The sequence below is a fragment of the Pituophis catenifer genome, unplaced genomic scaffold, assembly GCF_029215685.1.
Source record: "Pituophis catenifer annectens isolate HBS135680 unplaced genomic scaffold, rPitCat1.0.hap2 SCAF_6, whole genome shotgun sequence".
NCBI lineage: Eukaryota > Metazoa > Chordata > Lepidosauria > Squamata > Colubridae > Pituophis > Pituophis catenifer.
The window spans coordinates 13,263,325-13,282,195 of NW_027256886.1; the positions used below are offsets into that span (position 1 = coordinate 13,263,325).

General features: G+C 40.5%; 1 protein-coding gene across 6 annotated transcripts in view; it reads right to left on the minus strand.

Annotated features, from left to right (window-relative positions):
* The window catches only part of NLGN1 (neuroligin 1), a 559,779-nt gene extending 541,216 nt beyond the window's left edge, over positions 1-18,563 (minus strand). For 4 of the 6 annotated variants that reach the window (XM_070946555.1, XM_070946554.1, XM_070946553.1 and 1 more), the window contains exon 1: positions 18,001-18,563. In XM_070946555.1, the coding sequence (XP_070802656.1) occupies positions 18,001-18,514 (514 nt within the window). In that variant the 5' untranslated portion in view covers positions 18,515-18,563. Of the gene's footprint in view, positions 1-17,478; positions 17,539-18,000 lie in introns of all 6 variants that reach the window. The other 2 variants (XM_070946552.1, XM_070946550.1) reach the window with 1 other exon arrangement.
* Between the last annotated feature and the right edge of the window lie 308 nt (positions 18,564-18,871).

Here is an 18,871-nt window from a genome sequence, read left to right on the forward strand (position 1 = left end):
TTACTACTGGTTCTGTGGGCGTGGCTTGGTGGGCATGGCAGGGGAAGGATACTGCAAAATCTCAATGGTGGGCATGACTTGGTGGGTGAGGCTTGCTGGGCATGGCAGGGGAAGGATACTGCAAAATCTCAATTCCCACCCAGTGGTGAAACCTAAAAATTTTCCCTACTGGTTCTGTGGGCATGGCTTGTTGGGCATGGCAGGGAAAGGATACTGCAAAATCCCTATTCCCACCCCACTCTGGGGCCAGCCAGAGGTGGTATTTGCCGGTTCTCCGAACTACTCAAAATTTCTGCTACCGGTTCTCCAGAACCTGTCAGAACCTGCTGGATTTCACCCCTATTCCCACCCCACTCCAGGGGAAGGATACTACAAAATTCCCATTCCTTCCCCACTCCTGGGGGAAGGATATTGCAAAATCTCCATTCCCACCCCACCCTGGGACCATCCAGAGGTGGTATTTGCCGGTTCTCTAAACTACTCAAAATTTCCGCTACTGGTTCTCCAGAACCTGTCAGAACCTGCTGGGACATTTCACCCCTGAGACATAGTCTACATTCGGATAGCATGTTTAACCTATAATACAGTATAGATAGCAGCTTAAAACCCACACCATTCCCATTTCTCAGGAGAGAAATAAAGAAAAATAAGTGGGACATTGCCTGGTTAAATTTGCTGATAAGTCATATTTATGGTTAACAGTGTCATGTGAATACATCTTAGCTTTGAATCAAAGACATGCTTTAAATAGCAATTCCAGAAAAGACATTTGAAGAATAAAAATCTAGGATTTTCAGATGCTTAATAATAAGCATGCATATCAAAACTTAGAAAAAATAAATCACAACCCCTGCAAATACTGGCTGGGGAATTCTGCGAGTTGAGATCTTAAAAGTTGCCCAGGTTGACGAACATTGTCCTAAATGATAGACTCAGACATAGAATAACAGAGTAGGAAAGGACCTTGGAGGTCTTCTAGTCCAATCTCTTGCACAAGAATGAGACCGTATACCATTCCAGACAAGTGGCTGTCCAGTCTCTTCTTAAGAGCCTCCAGTGATGGAGCACCCACAACTTCTGAAAGCATGCTGTTCCACTGGTTAATTGTTCTCACTGTTAGGAAGTTTCTCCTTAGTTCTAGGTTGTTTCTCTTCTTGCTTAGTCTTCTTGCTTAGTCCATCCATTATTACTTTCCTTGCCTTCTGATGCTTTAGGAAATAGGGTGACACTCCCTCTTCTTTATAGCAGCCTCTCAAATACTGGAACACTGCTATCAAGTCATCCCAGTCCTTATTTTCACTACACTATACAAATCCAATTCCTGAAACCATTCTTCATATGTTTTAGCCTCCTAATCATCTTTGTTGTGCTTTTCTGCACTCTTACATATATAGGAAAAAATACCACAAGAATGCCAGACATTCCTCTAATACAAATGAATTTTTCTCTTAAATAAATAGAATAGAATAACAGAATTGGAAGGGACCTTGGAGGTCTTCTAGTCCAACTCCCTCAGTGGTGGGTTGCCCCGGGTTCGGACCAGTTTGCAAAAAACCAGTGGGAGGCTCTGCCCACTGACCCCGAGGTCATCAAAGTTGAACTGCGCATGCGCAAGAAGCATTGTGCGCGGGCACAATGCGAACCGGTAGTAAAGGTAAGTAGAACCCACTCCTGAGCCTTCTGCTTAGGCAGGAAATCCTACACCACTTCAGACAAATGGTTATCCAACATCTTCTTAAAAACTTCCAGTTTTGGAGCACTTACAACTCCTGGAGGTAAGTTGTTTCACTGATTAATTGTTCTGTCAGGAAATTTCTCCTTAGTTATAAATTGCTTCTCTCCTTGATTAGTTTCCACCCAATGCTTCTTGTCCTGCTCTCAGGTGCTTTGGAGAATAGCTTGACTCCCTCTTCTTTGTGGCAGCCCCTGAGATATTGGAACACAGCTATCATCTCTCCCCTGGTCCTTCTTTTCATCAAACTAGACATATCTAGTTCTTGCAACGGTTCTTCATATGTTTTAGCCTCCAGTCCCCTAATCATCTTTGTTGCTCTTCTCTGCACTCTTTCTAGAGTCTCAACATCTTTTTTGCATCGTGGCAACCAAAGCTGGATACTGTATTCCAAGTGTGGCCTTACCAAGGCATTATAAAGTGGTATTAACACTTCACATGATCTTGATTCCTTCCCTCTGTTTATGCAGCCTAGGACTGTATTGACTGTTTTGGCAGCTGCTGCACACTGCTGGCTCATATCTAAATGGTTGTCCAATAGGACTAGGAGCCCACTAGGACTTCTTACTTGCATAGGAGTATCAATTAACATTCTACAAATGATTAGTGATTTCTGAGTTCTTAAAATAATGCTTTGGGTCTTTTCTTGCCATGACCATGGGCAGTTCACAGCAAGTCAATTGAGAAGAAGATTGTTACGTAAGAAAACTAGCTGGTTTAAACATATATGCTGAGGTAGACAAAGGAATATATCCAATCCACTTAAACATGCTTCTCCAGGTAAGAATTTGTGTTCCTGCTTCCGAAGCACACGTTGTCTTCCAGTCTATTCCAAAGACGTTGAAGAAGTGGGGCTATTAATAATATGTTACACTCATGGAACAACATCCACAAGCAGAATATTATCTTTTCATACAACTGTCAGAGACACAATCAAATAGATCCGGTTGTTAACTTTCTAAGCAGTTTGGAGAACCGGTTGTTGGAAGAAATCTTATTTTGTTTTTCTCCTGCTTTACAGGGCTAATCCTGCAAGGAAGGCAGGAAGGAAACATTCTGGTGGTGTTTCTAGCCTAATCTATATTGCCCTGCTTACAGAAACTGCCTCTCTGGTTAACACTTATTACATTGTAATAGCTAAGGTGAAGCACCCATCAACGTGAGTGACGTTGAGTTGGCTATGCCCACATGGTCACATGACCACCGAGCCACACCTACCCAGCTGGTCATTAGGGCAGAGAACCGGTTGTTAAATTATTTGAATCCTACCACTGGGCTTAAGGGTGGCAAGATGACTTTGTTTCAATTATTCTATTTGAAATGTAAAATCTTTGTTTGAATTGAATTTGACTTCTGATGACTTCATGGACATGCTTTTGTAGTTTCTTGGCAACGATACGGAGGTGGCTTTCCAGTGCCACCTTTATTTTATTTAAATCTCCCTGTTCAATCTACAGCTCAGCAATCCAATCTTGTTTAGTTTTTCAAGAACTGCTGAGATCGGCTAATGGTGCCTCCTAGCTGGAGAGTAGTATTCCATTCTGCAATGAATTTTCTTTAGTCTAAATCTAGCTTTTTCCCTGAAGAAGGCAATTGGTATTGTATCCCAGCCTTCTCTCTCTATCTTCCTTCCTTCCTTCCTTCCTTCCTTCCTTCCTTCCTTCCTTCCTTCCTTCCTTCCTTCCTTCCCCCTTCCCCTACGTTCCTTCCTTCCTTCCTTCCTTCCTTCCTTCCTTCCTTCCTTCCTTCCTTCCTTCCCCCTTCCCCTTCCCCTACGTTCCTTCCTTCCTTCCTTCCCCTTCTACCTTCCTTCCTTCCTTCCTTCCTTCCTTCCTTCCTTCCTTCCTTCCTTCCCCTTCCCCTACATTCCTTCCTTCCTTCTTTCCTTCTTTGCCTCCCTCCCTCCCCTTTCTTTATCTCTGTCTCACACAAACATTCTTATTTCTCAAGGACTTCTCTTTCTGGTAGGCATAAGATTGCAGTTTTGACAGAAATCAAAATGAAGTTATGAAGCCAATAAAGCAAAAGACATATTCATTCTTAAGCCTTCATTCTTAAATATGAATTTAGTGCAGGCAGAAAAAAGGAATGATTTTTCACGTGTAGCACCTGGCAGCCAATCCAACAAGTGTTACTTTTAACAAGAAAGATCACAGTACAAAGGATGGCAATTTCAAACATTTTATGTTAAATGTAAGCGTTCTCATATTGTTTGGTGATACTAACAGCTTTAGATTACAAAAGGATCTAAAGTTCTGCACTAGATAATGTTTGGCTCATTATCTGACTTGGTGTATTGAGAGTTGAAAAGCTGCATAGGAAATAAGAGAGGTATTTAAATAGTATAAGGAAAGAAAAAGAAAGACAGGACAAAATTATCTGAAACCAAATGAATGCAATTGACAGTGCTTAATCCTTTGAGGTAGCACTGATATAGATTATGAGGTCAAATTATGACTTTCCAGAATGAATTTGGCTTCAGGGCTGAAGAACATATAACCATCTGTTGTTTACAGGAAGTCCTCAGTTAATGACAGTAATTGAGACAGGAATTGTCCTCATTAAGCACTGCGGTCATCAAGTGCAAAGTCATGTAACTAAGTCATTTAGCAATGTCCCAAAGGTGTTTTTTTCAAGAGGCAACTGGACTTTCTGTTTTTTTCTTTGAAGACATTTCGCTTCTCATCCAAGAAGCTTCTTCAGATCTGACCAGATGGAGTGGAATGGAAGGATTTATTATCCTTGGAGACTGCTGGTCATTTGCATGGGTGTGAAGCCTTCTTGGAATTGTTGAAAGGACTGTGTTGTAGATTGGAGATAAGATGATATTGTATCCTTCCCCCCTTTGTTAAGAAAAGGCTGTTCAATTTTGACATAGATGGCTTCTTTGACTCCTCTTTCAAACCAGCAGTCCTCTCTGTACATAATGTGGACTTCAAAATGAGTGGACTGTGTCTTTTAAATGCAGGTGGACTGCTGAATCTAGTCCTGATGTGTAACAGTAACAATAACAGAGTTGGAAGGGACCTTGGAGGTCATCTAGTCCAATCCCCTGCTCACGCAGGAGACCTATACTAGGGATTCGAACCACCGAACTGCTGGCGTTTACAAGCTCGGTGTCTTAGCCACTGAGCAACCTAGTCAGGCATGTGTTCTCCTATGTTGTGCCATGTGCTTATGAAATGGTTGTTTTGTTTCAGGTGACCTTAATGACTCGCTAAAAGAATGCAAATGACCAGCTCTCTGCAAGGGGTATAAATCCTTCCATTCCCCACCATCTAGTCAGAACTGAAGAAGCTTCTTGGATGACAAGCAAAACATCTTCAAAAAAAAACCAGAAAGCCCAGTTGCCTCTTGAAAGAGCACTTTTGGGACAACCATGACCTGGATGACTGAGAATCTCCGTAGTCACTTAGCAGTGGTGATTTTGGCAATTCTGGTTCCCATTGTGAACTAAATTAACCGGGTACCTCTTGATTGCAACTTCCTGCCAGCTTCCCCGTTGACCTTGCTGCAAGAAAAGCCAGCTGTTTTGCTTTTAGGAATAAATATTTCTTCTTTCCTCACAGCTGTCTGGATCTCATTTTTATTGATTTATTTTATTTATTCTTGTTATTCTTGCAACCCCGGCTCGAGTTGGAACCCCGAATTATTCTTCTGACAACACAGAGTTACCATTATAACTTTGCTTATATCCTTCAAAAACTACTAAAGTGTATTATCCCTTTTATATTTACAACAAAACAGTGCAGAAATTCAAAAAAGTAATTGCCTCAAGGTCCCCAAGCTTGGGAAACCAGGTCTCCTTAGATTAATAATTGGTTGAGTTCACACAACGTATTTCCTAAGGCCAGGCAATGACCTAGCAGTTGCTTTCACACATCCTGGTATGTTTGGTGTCTGTTGTTCTTGATTAATTTGAGGGGACTTGCCTTGATGTAAAAAAAACCCAGTCTGTTTGGTTAACATGTTTCAATATATTATACAAAAAGCGAACTAGTGTGTTGTGCAAACCAGTGGTGGGTTTCAACGTTTTTTTACTACCAGTTCTGTGGGTGTGGCTTGGTGAGCGTGGCACGGCTTGGTGGACGTGGCAGGGGAAGGATACTGTAAAATCTCCATTCCCTTCCCACTCCAGGGGAAGGATGCTGCAAAATCCATTTCCTCCCGATCAGCTGGGACTCGGGAGACACAAAATAGATGGGGGCAGGGCCAGTCAGAGGTGGTATTTACCGGTTCTCCGAACTACTCAAAATTTCCACTACCAGTTCTCCAGAACTGGTCAGAACCTGCTGAAACCCACCTCTGGTGCAAGCACAGCTACTCAATTTACTATGCCAGCATCTATCAGAATCCAATTCAGAATGTCACATATGGGAGAAAATAAGTTTTTTAAAAAGCCATTCCTAAATTCATTCTTAATCATCACACTTTTTGGTTTCTTCCAGATGGGTTAATTTAGAAAAAATCTATGGTGATTAAATTTTAAATTTGATTATGATTTTTTGAGCCAGCTAAGTAGCTAACTGCAGTGGCAATGTAGAAAAGTATCATTATTCCAAGGAGTTTTAATGATATATGTTTCCCCAAAAATAAGACCCTGTCTTATATTTTTTTGAACCCTGAAATAAGCGCTTGGCCTTATTGCCATGCGCTCAAAAGCCCGATTGGGCTCATTATCAGGGTATGTCTTATTTTGGGGAAAACAGGGTATGTCTTGTCCTTGTTAAGAAAAACCTAGAGATATGGAACTCATTCTGAGCTAACCTGCTTGTCTTTTTACTCTAGTTTACTGAATAAAAGAGAAGAAGGTGGGAAACTTCACACAGCTGTAAATCTTTGAAAATCTCAGATTTTCAATTCCCAACGCAAAATCAATATCAGTGACTTGCAATCTCGTGACCACAGAAACAGGGCCATGAAGTCATGGTGGCAGATTTTAATAAAATCCCCAGGACTAGCCTTTAAGCTAGGAGATTCTGCACAGAATCTAGAATTGGGTATTGTGGAAACTAGCCACCTAAACATCTCTGCTGTCATTATTAAAGAGCTCCTGACAGCTTGTAAGAGATTTGGTTATCATTTTGCCTGGTATTTATGCTTTCTATGTTATGCTTTTAAATCTGTTTCCTTGAGCTAATAATGAAGCTTAAAATCCCATTATTCACTGATGTGCTTATTGTCTTTTGATCCAAAATAACCAATTGCCAGGGCACCTGATCACTGCCTTGACACTTGGCAAAAAACCCCCACACCTAATTGTCATAACCATCCAGTTCCACACTTAATTAACAGTCTAATCTGGATGCGATGAAGTATTTAATGGATTTACATTCTACCTTCTGTTTATAGTATAAACAATACCAATATAAACCTCTTCCATATTTTTTCTTTTTTACAGAGCAGGGTGGATTTCTTTTGATATAAGCATGCATGTTATAATAATGGCATGCGGATAATTCCTGTCAGATGCTGCTGCACATAAAACTTCCATAAGAATCACTAGAAAGAGGCAACATAAAGAGGACTATCTAAACACCTCTAACAGCTGCCATACTTTAACAATAAGATATTAATTACTTGGAAATAATGAAATTTCCTATGTATCCTCTCGTCCAAAACCAAGATGAAACATGTTTCACACTTATTACAGCAGCAATCCAGTTATGGTTTTTTATTTTTTATTTATTTATTTTTCTTCGTTTAAAAAAACACTTAATGGATTCTAGGTGAAGCAACCAGAATGAAGATGGTATTTCATGCTATCACGTATGAAATTCATAAATGTGAAATCACATAGATGTGATTATTCTTACCTAGGTCTTAAAATAGACAGCACACTTTATTGCCCCATAGGGTTCAATGCACCAAAGGTCAGTAGCAAATATTCAGCATAGCATTAAAACGGACTCAAAAAGTTTGAAGAGCATTTAGAAGTCAAACCTCTTCATTGCTCCACAGTCCAAATTCGCCAGCTACTTAACAACAGATATCTCTTTGTGCGTATGTGATCAAAATATACAATACAAGTAAAAAATAAAGATTGTGGGAAAGGGGAACAGAAAAGTGTGGGATGAAGGACAAAACAGAAAAAAAAAATACATTAACTTCCAGCTCTTTTCAGCACAGTGGAATAAAGTTATTAACATCGCAGCCTCAACTTTTTACTTTTGCATTCTTAGGCTATACATTTCTATACCAACAAGCTTATCTAATCAACAAAGGCCCAAGTCAGAATTTCACTTTTTTTCTTCCTCAAGCACAAAATCTAAAAGCAGCTTCCAAGTAAGAAACAAAATTGGATGTGTTCTTTTCTTTGATTAAAACGGTTCATTTGGCCATCCCTGCACCTACCTAGATACCTCTTTATCAACTTGCTGATATCCCTGATGCTTTAGGGGCATTTAAAAAAAAAAGTCTGATTGGCTTTTGTACCTTTAAAGATGATAAAACCTCACCTCTTTATTTATGGCTATGCGAAATCAATGCTTCGTAATAGGAGGCGAAAGTCACTCAGCTAATTACCCATGCTTGATAAACAGCACAACAGCGAAGGCTGGGGCTGCAATGCACATTAGTTGAGGCATGTACATTGCTGCAGTCATTTTCGTACAAAGTGGATAGAGCATTGCAGGGTGGATATTGTTCTAAAGAGCCTCCTGATTTCCCTCAACACACATTGTTCTGGTCATCTGCAAACCTCAAAGGCAATAAATGGCATCTTCATAATCCCACGCACAAAGAAAGGGCTGCAGGAAAATTAAGTCTCCTAAGAAATGACTTGAACTTACCATCCTTGCAAAAGCTGCTAGAGCTCGGCTAAGACCAGCATTGTATATGCTGTAGTTACAACTGGCTATTTTTTATAAGAACGGTATTTTAAAATGTATTAATATAGTCAGAAATCCTCAGGGTGGCCACAACTTTCTCTAAACATTTTATTCATGAGTCTAAAACAGCTTATGCTTTGCTGAAGGTGGGCAAATAGCAGGTGCAGGATACCTACAAGGCTGCATTTTTAAAAATTTATTTTTATTGCATTTCATTAAATGCTAAAAAAAAAAGGGATGGAAGGGCAAAACACAAAAAAATAATAGTTATGGTAACATATACATTGTCCAAGGGGGAGGGGAGCACATAAAGAGTGCTTTAATTAAAACAAAGAAAAAGAAATGCAAACCCCCCCCCATTAACTGCCTTGCTTAGTAACAGAAATTCTGCTCCCAAATGTGGTCATAAGTCAAGGACTACTTGTACTTGTCTATACAAAATCTGCATCGATAGACAATCTGCTCATAACTGACAAATGCAATCAGTCCACTGAATAGATGGGAGCCATATATTTTTCTTTTACAAGATTGCAATTATTGCTTCCATTTTGTTACAACCAATAACTGTTAAAATATCTGGAGGTTTCTTACCATGGAAGTTTTCCTTAGAACAACTTACTTTAAAACAGGTGTGTACATTATATCTATCTTAGAAACCCAATGAGAGGATAATTATGCCATCTGTTAGAAGTTAAGACTGTGGCAACATGAAATGTACAGTATTAACATATAATCGCCCAGCGATTAAGGTGAGTCGCCTCCTCCTGGGGAAGCAAGAGGTGATTGAAGTCCTCCTGAAGGTCCACACTGAGGAATTTGCAGGTTTTCTGGAAGACAAAATTGCTCGACTTTATTCCCAATTAGATGCCGGCATGGTTGCTGGTCCGGTGGAAGCCCCTGAGGCAGGTTCTTACCCTGTTATCTGGGAACAGTTTGACCCTGTTGCTCCCGAGGAAGTGGACAAGATCCTAGGGAGTATGAGCGCAAGCACCTGTGTTTTAAACCCATGTTCCTCCTGGCTTGTGAAAGCTTCCCAGGAGTGACAGGCGGGTGGACTCTGGCAGTGATTAATGCTTCCCTACAGGAGGGGGCAGTACCACAGCAGTTTAAGGAGGCTGTGGTCTGCCCTCTTCTTAGAAGCCATTGCTGGACTCCATTGTTGTGACCTAGGCTTCCCCACCAGCACGAAGCCAAGTCCTCGTCCCGATAAACCCCTTTTATTTAATTTACAGTGAATTCCTCTCCAGCAAAGTCTTTCCTCTCCCACACTCTTTCAGGATAGTTCACAGGTACTGACCTTTATCAGGCTTGGAGAGTGGCAAGGCTGATATCTTTCAGACTCCACACTGTAACTGACTATACCTGGCAAGAATGCAGGAACAAGATCTTCACCTAAATGAACTAATTGTCTCCTGCAAACTCCCCTCCCCTTCGCTCATCTTTATTCCCTATAGGAGGGGCCATTCACCGTCCACCTGTGGCTTTACTCCTGAGTCGACCCTTGCTCTTTAGCTGTTCCCTTTTCCTGGCAGCTCTGTGCATGCGCACACTGGGAACAGGATCCAGCTCTTCTTCTGTTCTCTGCCTGGTTGTTGGGTAGGCGTGGCCTACTCATCCTCCTGCACCTCAGCGGGGGGGGGGGCATTTTCACCCTTCCCAGGCTCCAGAGGTTTTCTCGAGCCTCTGGGTGGGCAAAAATGACTCCCCTGGGCTCTGGAGGCCCTCCAGAGGCTGGAAACGGACCCATTTCCAGACTTCTGGAACTTCTGGGAGGCCCGTTTTTCACCCTCCCAGAGCCTCCGTGTGGGCCCTGCACTTACCTGGCATCCAAAACGGGCCGCATGAAGACTCCTGGGTGGGGCAGGGCAGGTGGGAGTCCTTGCAACTACCAGTTCAGCAAACTAGATGTAAAATTAGCATCTGATTTGCCCAAACCGGTCCGAACTGGCTGAATCCCACCACTGTTTACGGGGTTCCACAGGGCTCGGTAATCTCTCCGCTCCTATTCAACATTTATATGAAGCCGCTAGATGAGATCATCCGTCATCATGAACTGAGGTATCACCAATATGCTGATGATACTCAGTTATATGTCTCGGCCCATGGTGAGTTAAGTGATGCCGTGTTCTCCCTCCCGCAGTGTCTAGAGTCTGTTAGGGGCTGGATGGGGAGCAACGGGTTGAAACTAAACTCTTGCAAAACTGAGTGACTCTGGGTTTGGGGTTTGTTGTCTCAGGGAGAATTGCCACCTTTGGTCTTGGATGGGGTGGCACTACCCCAAACAGACCCTGTGCGTAATCTAGGGCTTTTCCTGGACTCACAACTCCTGCTCAAAGACTTATGTCCTTTCCTGGACCAACAGTCCCTAATCACAATCACTCATGCCCTAGTCACTTCCTGTCTTGAGTATTGCAACAAGCTATACATGGGGGTGCCCTTGAAGAGCATCCAGAAGCTCCAGTTGGTACAAAATGCAGCGACCCACATACTTTTGTGCAGACCCCAGTGTGGACATGTATCACCTCACCTGCAGGAGCTGCATTGGTTGTCAATTTGCTTCTGGGTGCAATTCAAGGTGCTGGTTGTCACCTTTAAAGCCTTTCATGGCTTGGGATCAGGTTATGTGAGGGACCGTCTCTTGCCGGTCACATCTACCCAACCCATCAGAACGGGGAAGCAGGGAATGATGTGGGTCCCATCCCCAAGGGACATACACCTGGTGGGACCCAAAAGGAGGGCCTTCTCCATCGTGGCTCCCTCTCTCTAGAACATCATTCCTCCTGAGATTAGAATGGCCCCCACTCTAATTCTCTTCTGGAAGGTGCTAAAGACCTGGTTCTGCTAGTGGGCCTGGGGAACCCAGAGTGGGATGGAGCCCATTAAATGACTCGTGTGATCTGCTGTTGCCGGGGCAGGGGGTGGGAGGTGGGGTGTGTGATTTTGTTATATCGTACTATATTAATTTATTTGATTTTTTTTTGTTAGTTTTATTGTTTTAAAGTTTTATTGGTTTTATATTCTGTAAACCACCTTGAGTCGCCATGGGCGAATAGGCGGCAATATAAATGCAATTAATTAATTAATTAATTAATTAATTAATTAACAGAACAGATTGATATAACAGAATAACAGAGTTGGAAGGGACCTTGGAGGTCTTCCAATCCAACCACCTGCTGAAGCAGGAAACTCTATTCCATTTCAGACAAAGGGTTGTCCAATCTCTTCTTAAAAACCTCCAATATGAAGGTACTGTTGTTCAGCAAACAACACCAGCTTTGAATCTACAGAGAACTGCAGAAAGTCATCTAAGGATATTGGACTGTCTGTTACTAGAAGTGGTGGGAAGCTTACCATAGTATTCTCAATTCTAATCTATTCAGTTAGGTTAGGATTGAGGTCAATTAGGGGAAACCGATGAAAATAGGAAAGGAAGACCACTTCCTGCTCTTATTCCCATTCTTAAATTAAAAAGTTGTTATTAATATTTTGCTGTATCTGAAAATAGGATACTAAGTAGTCAGCCATCAAGTAATACCAAACAGAATGGGACAACTCGCTGCAGCCAACTCGTCACAGCCAAATTGCCATGGCCAACTCGCCGTGGAAGAATTTAACAATTCAATTTAATTATTTAAAACAAATGAAAAAAATATTTTAATTTTTGTCATTTATATTTTATTCTATACCTCCTTTTGCATCCTTTCTTTAATGATTCTATTCCACCATTTCTTTGATATTAGTGTAACTCTTGTCCCACAGCTAGTTGGCCTGCGAGTTGGCCATGGCCAGTTGATTGCAACAAATTGTCATATAACCTAAGTAAAGCCTGGAGTGCTAGGTAATGCTTAAGTGTAGTAACCTTTACTCAGTCAATGACCAGCACAAAGTAAACAGATGGACAAATAGAAAGTACAAAGCTGTAATCCCAGAGCAAAAACATCTCAAGGGGAAAAACGAAGGAGGATAATAGGATATTATCACACTAAGAGTGTAACACTGACACCAGAGTTATTCTCTTATAATATATATTTTAATATTAAGTTATAATATTTTTAGCATTGAGCTATCATCTAGAATACAATAGAAATAAAACCAGCACAAACTAATTTTAAAAACTATATAAGATAATGGCTGGCTGACCACATATCAAATATTTTAGAATAATAACTTCTTTTGTGGCTAGTATACTGTGACCATTTTTCTTGGAAAAAGATAAAAGACAAACCTGAAAAAGGTCAAATCTGAAAAGAGTTCATAAAAATAAAAAACCTTAATTGTTTATAGCTTTGCTTTACAAAAGTAAATTCAAGAGGAAAGCCAGGAAAAATGTTACAAAAATGCATATTCTGATAAAATACAGTGCCTAAAGTAAAATAGAATATGTAAATTCATTTTTTTTAAAAAAATGATTCAATTTCTCTATTTTTCACATGAATGTGAAAGACTGTATTATGTGGTACCATTTGTAGAATAAAAGTTAAATGATCAAAATACAAGTGGTTCTCAACAGTGGAGGGATTCAACCAGTTCACATCACTTGGCTGAACCAGTTGTTAAATTGCTGGCTGGCCTGCCCCTCCCCTTCCTGCCCCTTCCAGAAGTCCCCACGCGCCCATTTTGGCTCCCAGATAAGTGCACGGAGGCCTACTAGGCCCAAAATGGAACACAGGGGGTGGGACCATTTTTGGTCACAGGAGGCTGCAGGGAGACCTACTAGGCCCAAAATGAGGGAGGAGGGGTGGCGCCCCCCTCCCCGTGGCCCCTTTTTGCTCCCAGGGGGTTGCAAGAGGCCAAGTGCTCCTGTCACAACCCTTGGCCATGCCCACCATGGCCACGCTCACCCAGCCAGTCATTAGGGCAGAGAACCAGTTGTTAAATTATTTGAATCCCACCACTGGTTCTCGACCTACAATAGTTCATTTAGTGAGTGAATTTGCAACGGCATTGCAAAAATTGACTTATGACTGTTTTTCACACTTATGACCATTGAAGCATCCCCACGGTCACATGCTCAAAATTCAGATGCTTGGCAACTGGTTCATATTTATGACAGTTGCAGTGTCCAGGGGTCATGTGACCACCTTTTGCAACTTTCTGACAAGCAAGCAATGGGGAAGCCAGATTCATTTAACAACTGTTAAGTTGGGCTAGTGAGGAGACAGTAACCATGTCTATGTGAACAACAGCTCTTTATTTCAGAGTGAGAATCCAACAAATGTGCAACACTGACAGCTCTCCTTATATAGTATCCTGGCCAGGGTGCTGGCCAATCATCATCGACCATTTTCCCTCCAAATTTTCCCTCCAAAATTAGATACACAACAACAACTGTGGCAAGAAAGGTCATAAATGGGGCAAAATGCACTTAACAATTGTCTCACTTAGCAATTTCGACTCAATTATAGTCGTAAATTGAGGACAAAATGAAACACAAATAAATCCAAATCCACAGCTTTGTGAAATAAAGGATTGTCCTTCATATTAAAGAATGTATGGTCACTGTAAGCTAGTAAGATAATTCGTCCATTTTGGCAGCATAATAGAACACAACACAACGCAACAGAAGTGGGAGACTCTGGAATAGCTGAAATGTCATTTACCAATTGAACTTTTTGCCACAGATACCAACAGACTTTTAGCATCACTGTTTTAAACCAGAGAGGAGGTTCTACTGACATCTCTCCATAGGTTCCATATCTGAATGGTGACATCTGCCCATACAGTAGCTTCCAGGTCTGAGTAAGAGAGCATGCAAGACAATATGGGCTCATCTCACTCTCTAATGTGCCTGTACATCAACTGTCTATATATTAATTCTATATGAAAAGTCAACCAGTGTTTGGACCAATATAGAGAGGTTGTTTCCTCAGGAAAAGGATCTCAACTCAGTCAGTATCCCCTGCACATTGAGGATCTGTAATGTGGGATGGAATGTAGAAAGGAGGTAGATTCCAATGCAGGATTATGTGTATAGGTGTGAAACAATAAATAACCCAGTTTGGAAGAATAGCCATATGTCATATTTAGTTTGGGGCCTGAGATCAGTTCTTGCAGACTGAAGATTCTACTATCTGCATCTACAATACAGTCTGTGAACTGTTAGGGAAGATCTGTCTTCACCTTCTTTCTCTCACACATAATACTTTGACTGAGTTGCATCCAAGGGTGGGATTCAAAAATTTTAACAACCGGTTCTCTACCCGGTTGCTGGGTGGGCGTGGCCATGGTGGGCGTGGCCTACTCGGCCTCCTGAACCTCCTATGGGGGGGTGTTTTTGCCCTCCCCAAGCTCCGGAGGCTTTTTTTGAGCCTCCAGGAGGGTGAAACTGGCCTCCCCCAGGCCCTGGAGGCCCTCCGGAGGCCGGAAACAGCCTGTTTTCAGACTTCCGGAACTTCCAGGAGGCCTGTTTTTCGCCCTCCCAGAGCCTCCACATGGGCGCTGCATTTACCTGGCATCCAAAACAGGCCACATGGAGACTCCTGGAAGGGATGGGGCAGAGTGGCCCGAGTAGTCCTTGCAACTATTGGTTTGGTGAACCAGATACAAAATTAGCAACTGGTTCGCCCGAACCCATCCGAATCAGCTAAATCCCAACCCTGGTTGCATCTTACTCCTATGGAATGAACCCTCTACCCTGCTGGGAATCCATGTCTAAGGGATTCTAATCAGGCTTCTAAAGAAGAGTTGGAAAAAAGGAGATGTGTCTATTATTAATTCAGGATAAGGATAGCAGAACAAAAGTTTAAATTGCTAAACGTTGTACAGAATTTAGATAAATTTAAGATAATCTCTGTGAAAGTTTTAACCACAGCTTTTTTTTTAATGACTTAGCTCATTGCAAAGCCCAGCCTGTTTAGTTAGTTTATGATTCAATGTACTATACAAACCCTAGAAAATAAGCTAATTCAAGTTAATAGGTTAATGGTACATTGTATCTGATACAGCTCTCTATAGACTCTACTGGTTAAGAAAGAAAGTGCAAATTAAGATAAAGTCTAGCAACTTTAGCAACACTGAAAGACTGGGAGGAATAATCAACCCCCATTCTCATTTCTAGATCCATTTAAAAACAAAAAAACAAAAAAAAACTTTCTTAATAGAAGAACAATTTTGAAGTAGCCAGTCTTTGAAACAAATATGGAATATTTTTCCCTTCTGTTTTCTGGAAAAAAAAAAAAGTTCACAATCCAAAGGTAATCATATTAATCTTACATCATTGTTACAATGTTTGATTTTAATTAGTAAACAAGCAAATACTCTTAGGTCTTAATGTTGAAACAGCACTTTCAAATGTCACAGAATACAGAACATATTATGGTGCCTGACTGGCATTTAACATGGTTATAATTGTTTTTTAATGCAATGACTGTGTAACTGTATTCTACATTGCTCTTCTCTAACTCACCTCAAATTTCTACATTTTATGAATAAAGTAAAATTTACTGACACACCTTTCAAACATGTAAATAATGAATCAATTTGGAAAATTACTTGAGGTTATAAGCTTATGAAGCAGTAAATCTATGTATTCATCTTCTTTGGATAGTATGCTGCCATTAATTAATTGTGGTATTAGATAGCATTATGTCCCACTTCAAACTTTAGTTTAGTGGTGGTTAACAAATTACAAAACAAGCAATCTGATTAATATAAGCCAAGATTTTCTTGCTGGATGCAATTCACGATAAAGAAGAATTAAGGAAGAGTATTTTCCTCCCAAAGTTATTCCCAGCTCTATAAATCAAACAACTATCTGAACCCTATCAATACAAATGGAAAACTCACACATTTTCTTTCAGTTCAGTTCAAATGTTGACCAGTTCCATTTTTAATATTCAGGCAATTAAAAGTAAAATAGCAAAAGCTACGGGTGTTTCCACAACTATTGATTTGCACAAGTAAAGTTGAATTACATCATTTTTTTTTTCACTGAATAGATTTGCAAAGCAAAGAAAGAAAACGATGACACAAAAGCAAATTATGTCAATGGCTCGTCTATGATTGTATTGGTGATAGTTGAAGAATGTGATATTACCATAAAGTTTAAAGTGAATGCTCAGGTTTCTAACTGATTGCCAGAATACTTTGTTTTGGTAAATAATCAATTAGGACTGCAAAGCTAAACAAAATGGAAAATACATGGGAAAACAATTCAAAATCTTCACTATAACTCCTCAAAAAAAAACCCCCCAAAACCCCTAATCTGAAAACATTTCTCAATTGATGATAATCCACTATATCTCCATCTGTGGTAGCCAATAGAAAACTGAGTATTACTAGAAATATAAATCCAATATGAAGTGTTATGTACACTTTCGGTCCAAATGATATGAAACAATAAACCTGGTAAACAAAGTAATTATTTTGCAATCCATACTTTTTCTTCTGCCAGAAGAACGTAACTATAATTCTATCTCTTTGGAAACAGCATTCAGTCTTTTAATAAGATACCCAAGGGCAGAAAAAAAAAGAGAATGTAATTTTATACAGCAGCTACAAAATCGTCTCTGTTGCATTCAAAGGGAATCAAGGCTATAAAAGCTTTAGGCTCATTAAACTCTCTACTAAGTCACTGGCTCTACATGTGAAAAACACACATTACCACTGAACTCCACTTTTTTATCGGATGATTACATGCAAACAACTCTCCAATACCCTGTGCATTAATGCTTCAGAAGGGGAAAGGAAATTTTTGTTTAATTCTCTTGTTTTTTAAAACATTTGTCCTATTTCACTGGTTTCCAACCCTATTAATTACAAACAATTTCTTCTTTCTGTACCACCACCATCAACAGCAACAAGCTAATTCTCTTTTAGGATGGCAGTGTTGCTCCCTACGGTGTTGAACAGTTCAGTTTTTAGTTTTTGTTTTGTTTTGTTTTCCAACCCAGGATTTGTGTCCACTTTTATACATACCTCCTTTTCTACAAATTTTCTTGCCGGGTTTTCTGGCACATTCCTTGGATATTCTTTTGACTGAAAAATGAATAGAAGACTAGAAAATAACATGGAGCTCCAATGATAGACGGTAGGAGCATGCAATACCATTAGCTTCGATATGGGCTGCTTATTATATGTATCGTTTGAGCGCAGTAGAATCTCCTTCTTGCCTATCCATGCAATGGATCGAGATGTTGATGCATCTGTCTCAGGAGTCAATGGGAATGAGAATTAGGTACCAACTTTGACCTAAGGATAAACGTGCTGAAAAGGAGTCTAGGCTAAGAGAAGAAAAAGGACAGCATTGACTAAGAACTGATGCATACATAGAAAAGCCACATGCACACAGGTTTCTTTTTTTAAAAAAAAATGAAAGAATTAGCATGCAGACAGAAAAAGCCGTGCTGGCTACCAGTACACATGAGTTCATCGTTTAAAGAAATATCAAACAGAAAAGTAAACAAAAGTTTTCCTCTGCTCTTTAAGTAAATAACTCACCATCTTCAGTTGGGACATATATATTCAAATAGAGGCAGTCTTCATTCTGATCTTGTACGAAAGTAGAAACTATATCCAAGTTATTCGTAAACCAAACAGGAAGCATGACTTCCGGTAATCTGCCCTCAATGATGTTTTGAGGACATACTGGTGCAAATTGCGTTGCATTTTTGATGTCTGGCCAAGGAGAAGGTGGTTCAGGCGGCTGAAATCGGTGTTCTCCAATAGGCGGGGCAGCGTAAGGAACTCCAAGAAACTCGATCACTGGCCCCAAAATTTCATTGTTCAATTCCTTCTTCATCCCCCTCAGCTTCCCAAAACTGGTGGTCACCACAGGGTCGATATCATCCAACTTTTGGGATGACACGGTGGCCGTGTGAATCAAGAACCCAAGTACGCAAAAAGTAAATGTGACATCCAATCCCATGTGCAACAAGCGAGCTTGTGTTGCCCTCCACACACAGTTCAGCCATACAGATATTGGAAAAGCCATGGTCCCACATGAGTTGTACATCTATGGTTAAAACAAGGTGATTTGTATCCAGCAAGGCAGAAAGGAGGGCTTCCCCTTCCCACAGAAACCGGAAAAATCAAAAATCAAATAAGTCTGAGAATACCCAAAAGGTTCCTTGTATGGTATCTTCCAGTGATTTCATTCTTGCTGATACAGCATCTTCAGAGTCCTATTTATCAGGCTACATTCAATTGACAATTCAGTTTTCCACTGTAGCAAGATGAAGAGAGCATCCATTTAATACAGATTCCTCACTTATAAATCAATTCCAGTTAACTTCAGGTCTATAGCCTGGAGAAAATGAAAAATAAATCATTAGTATGAAAGAATTAATATAGGCAGAATAATAACTACATG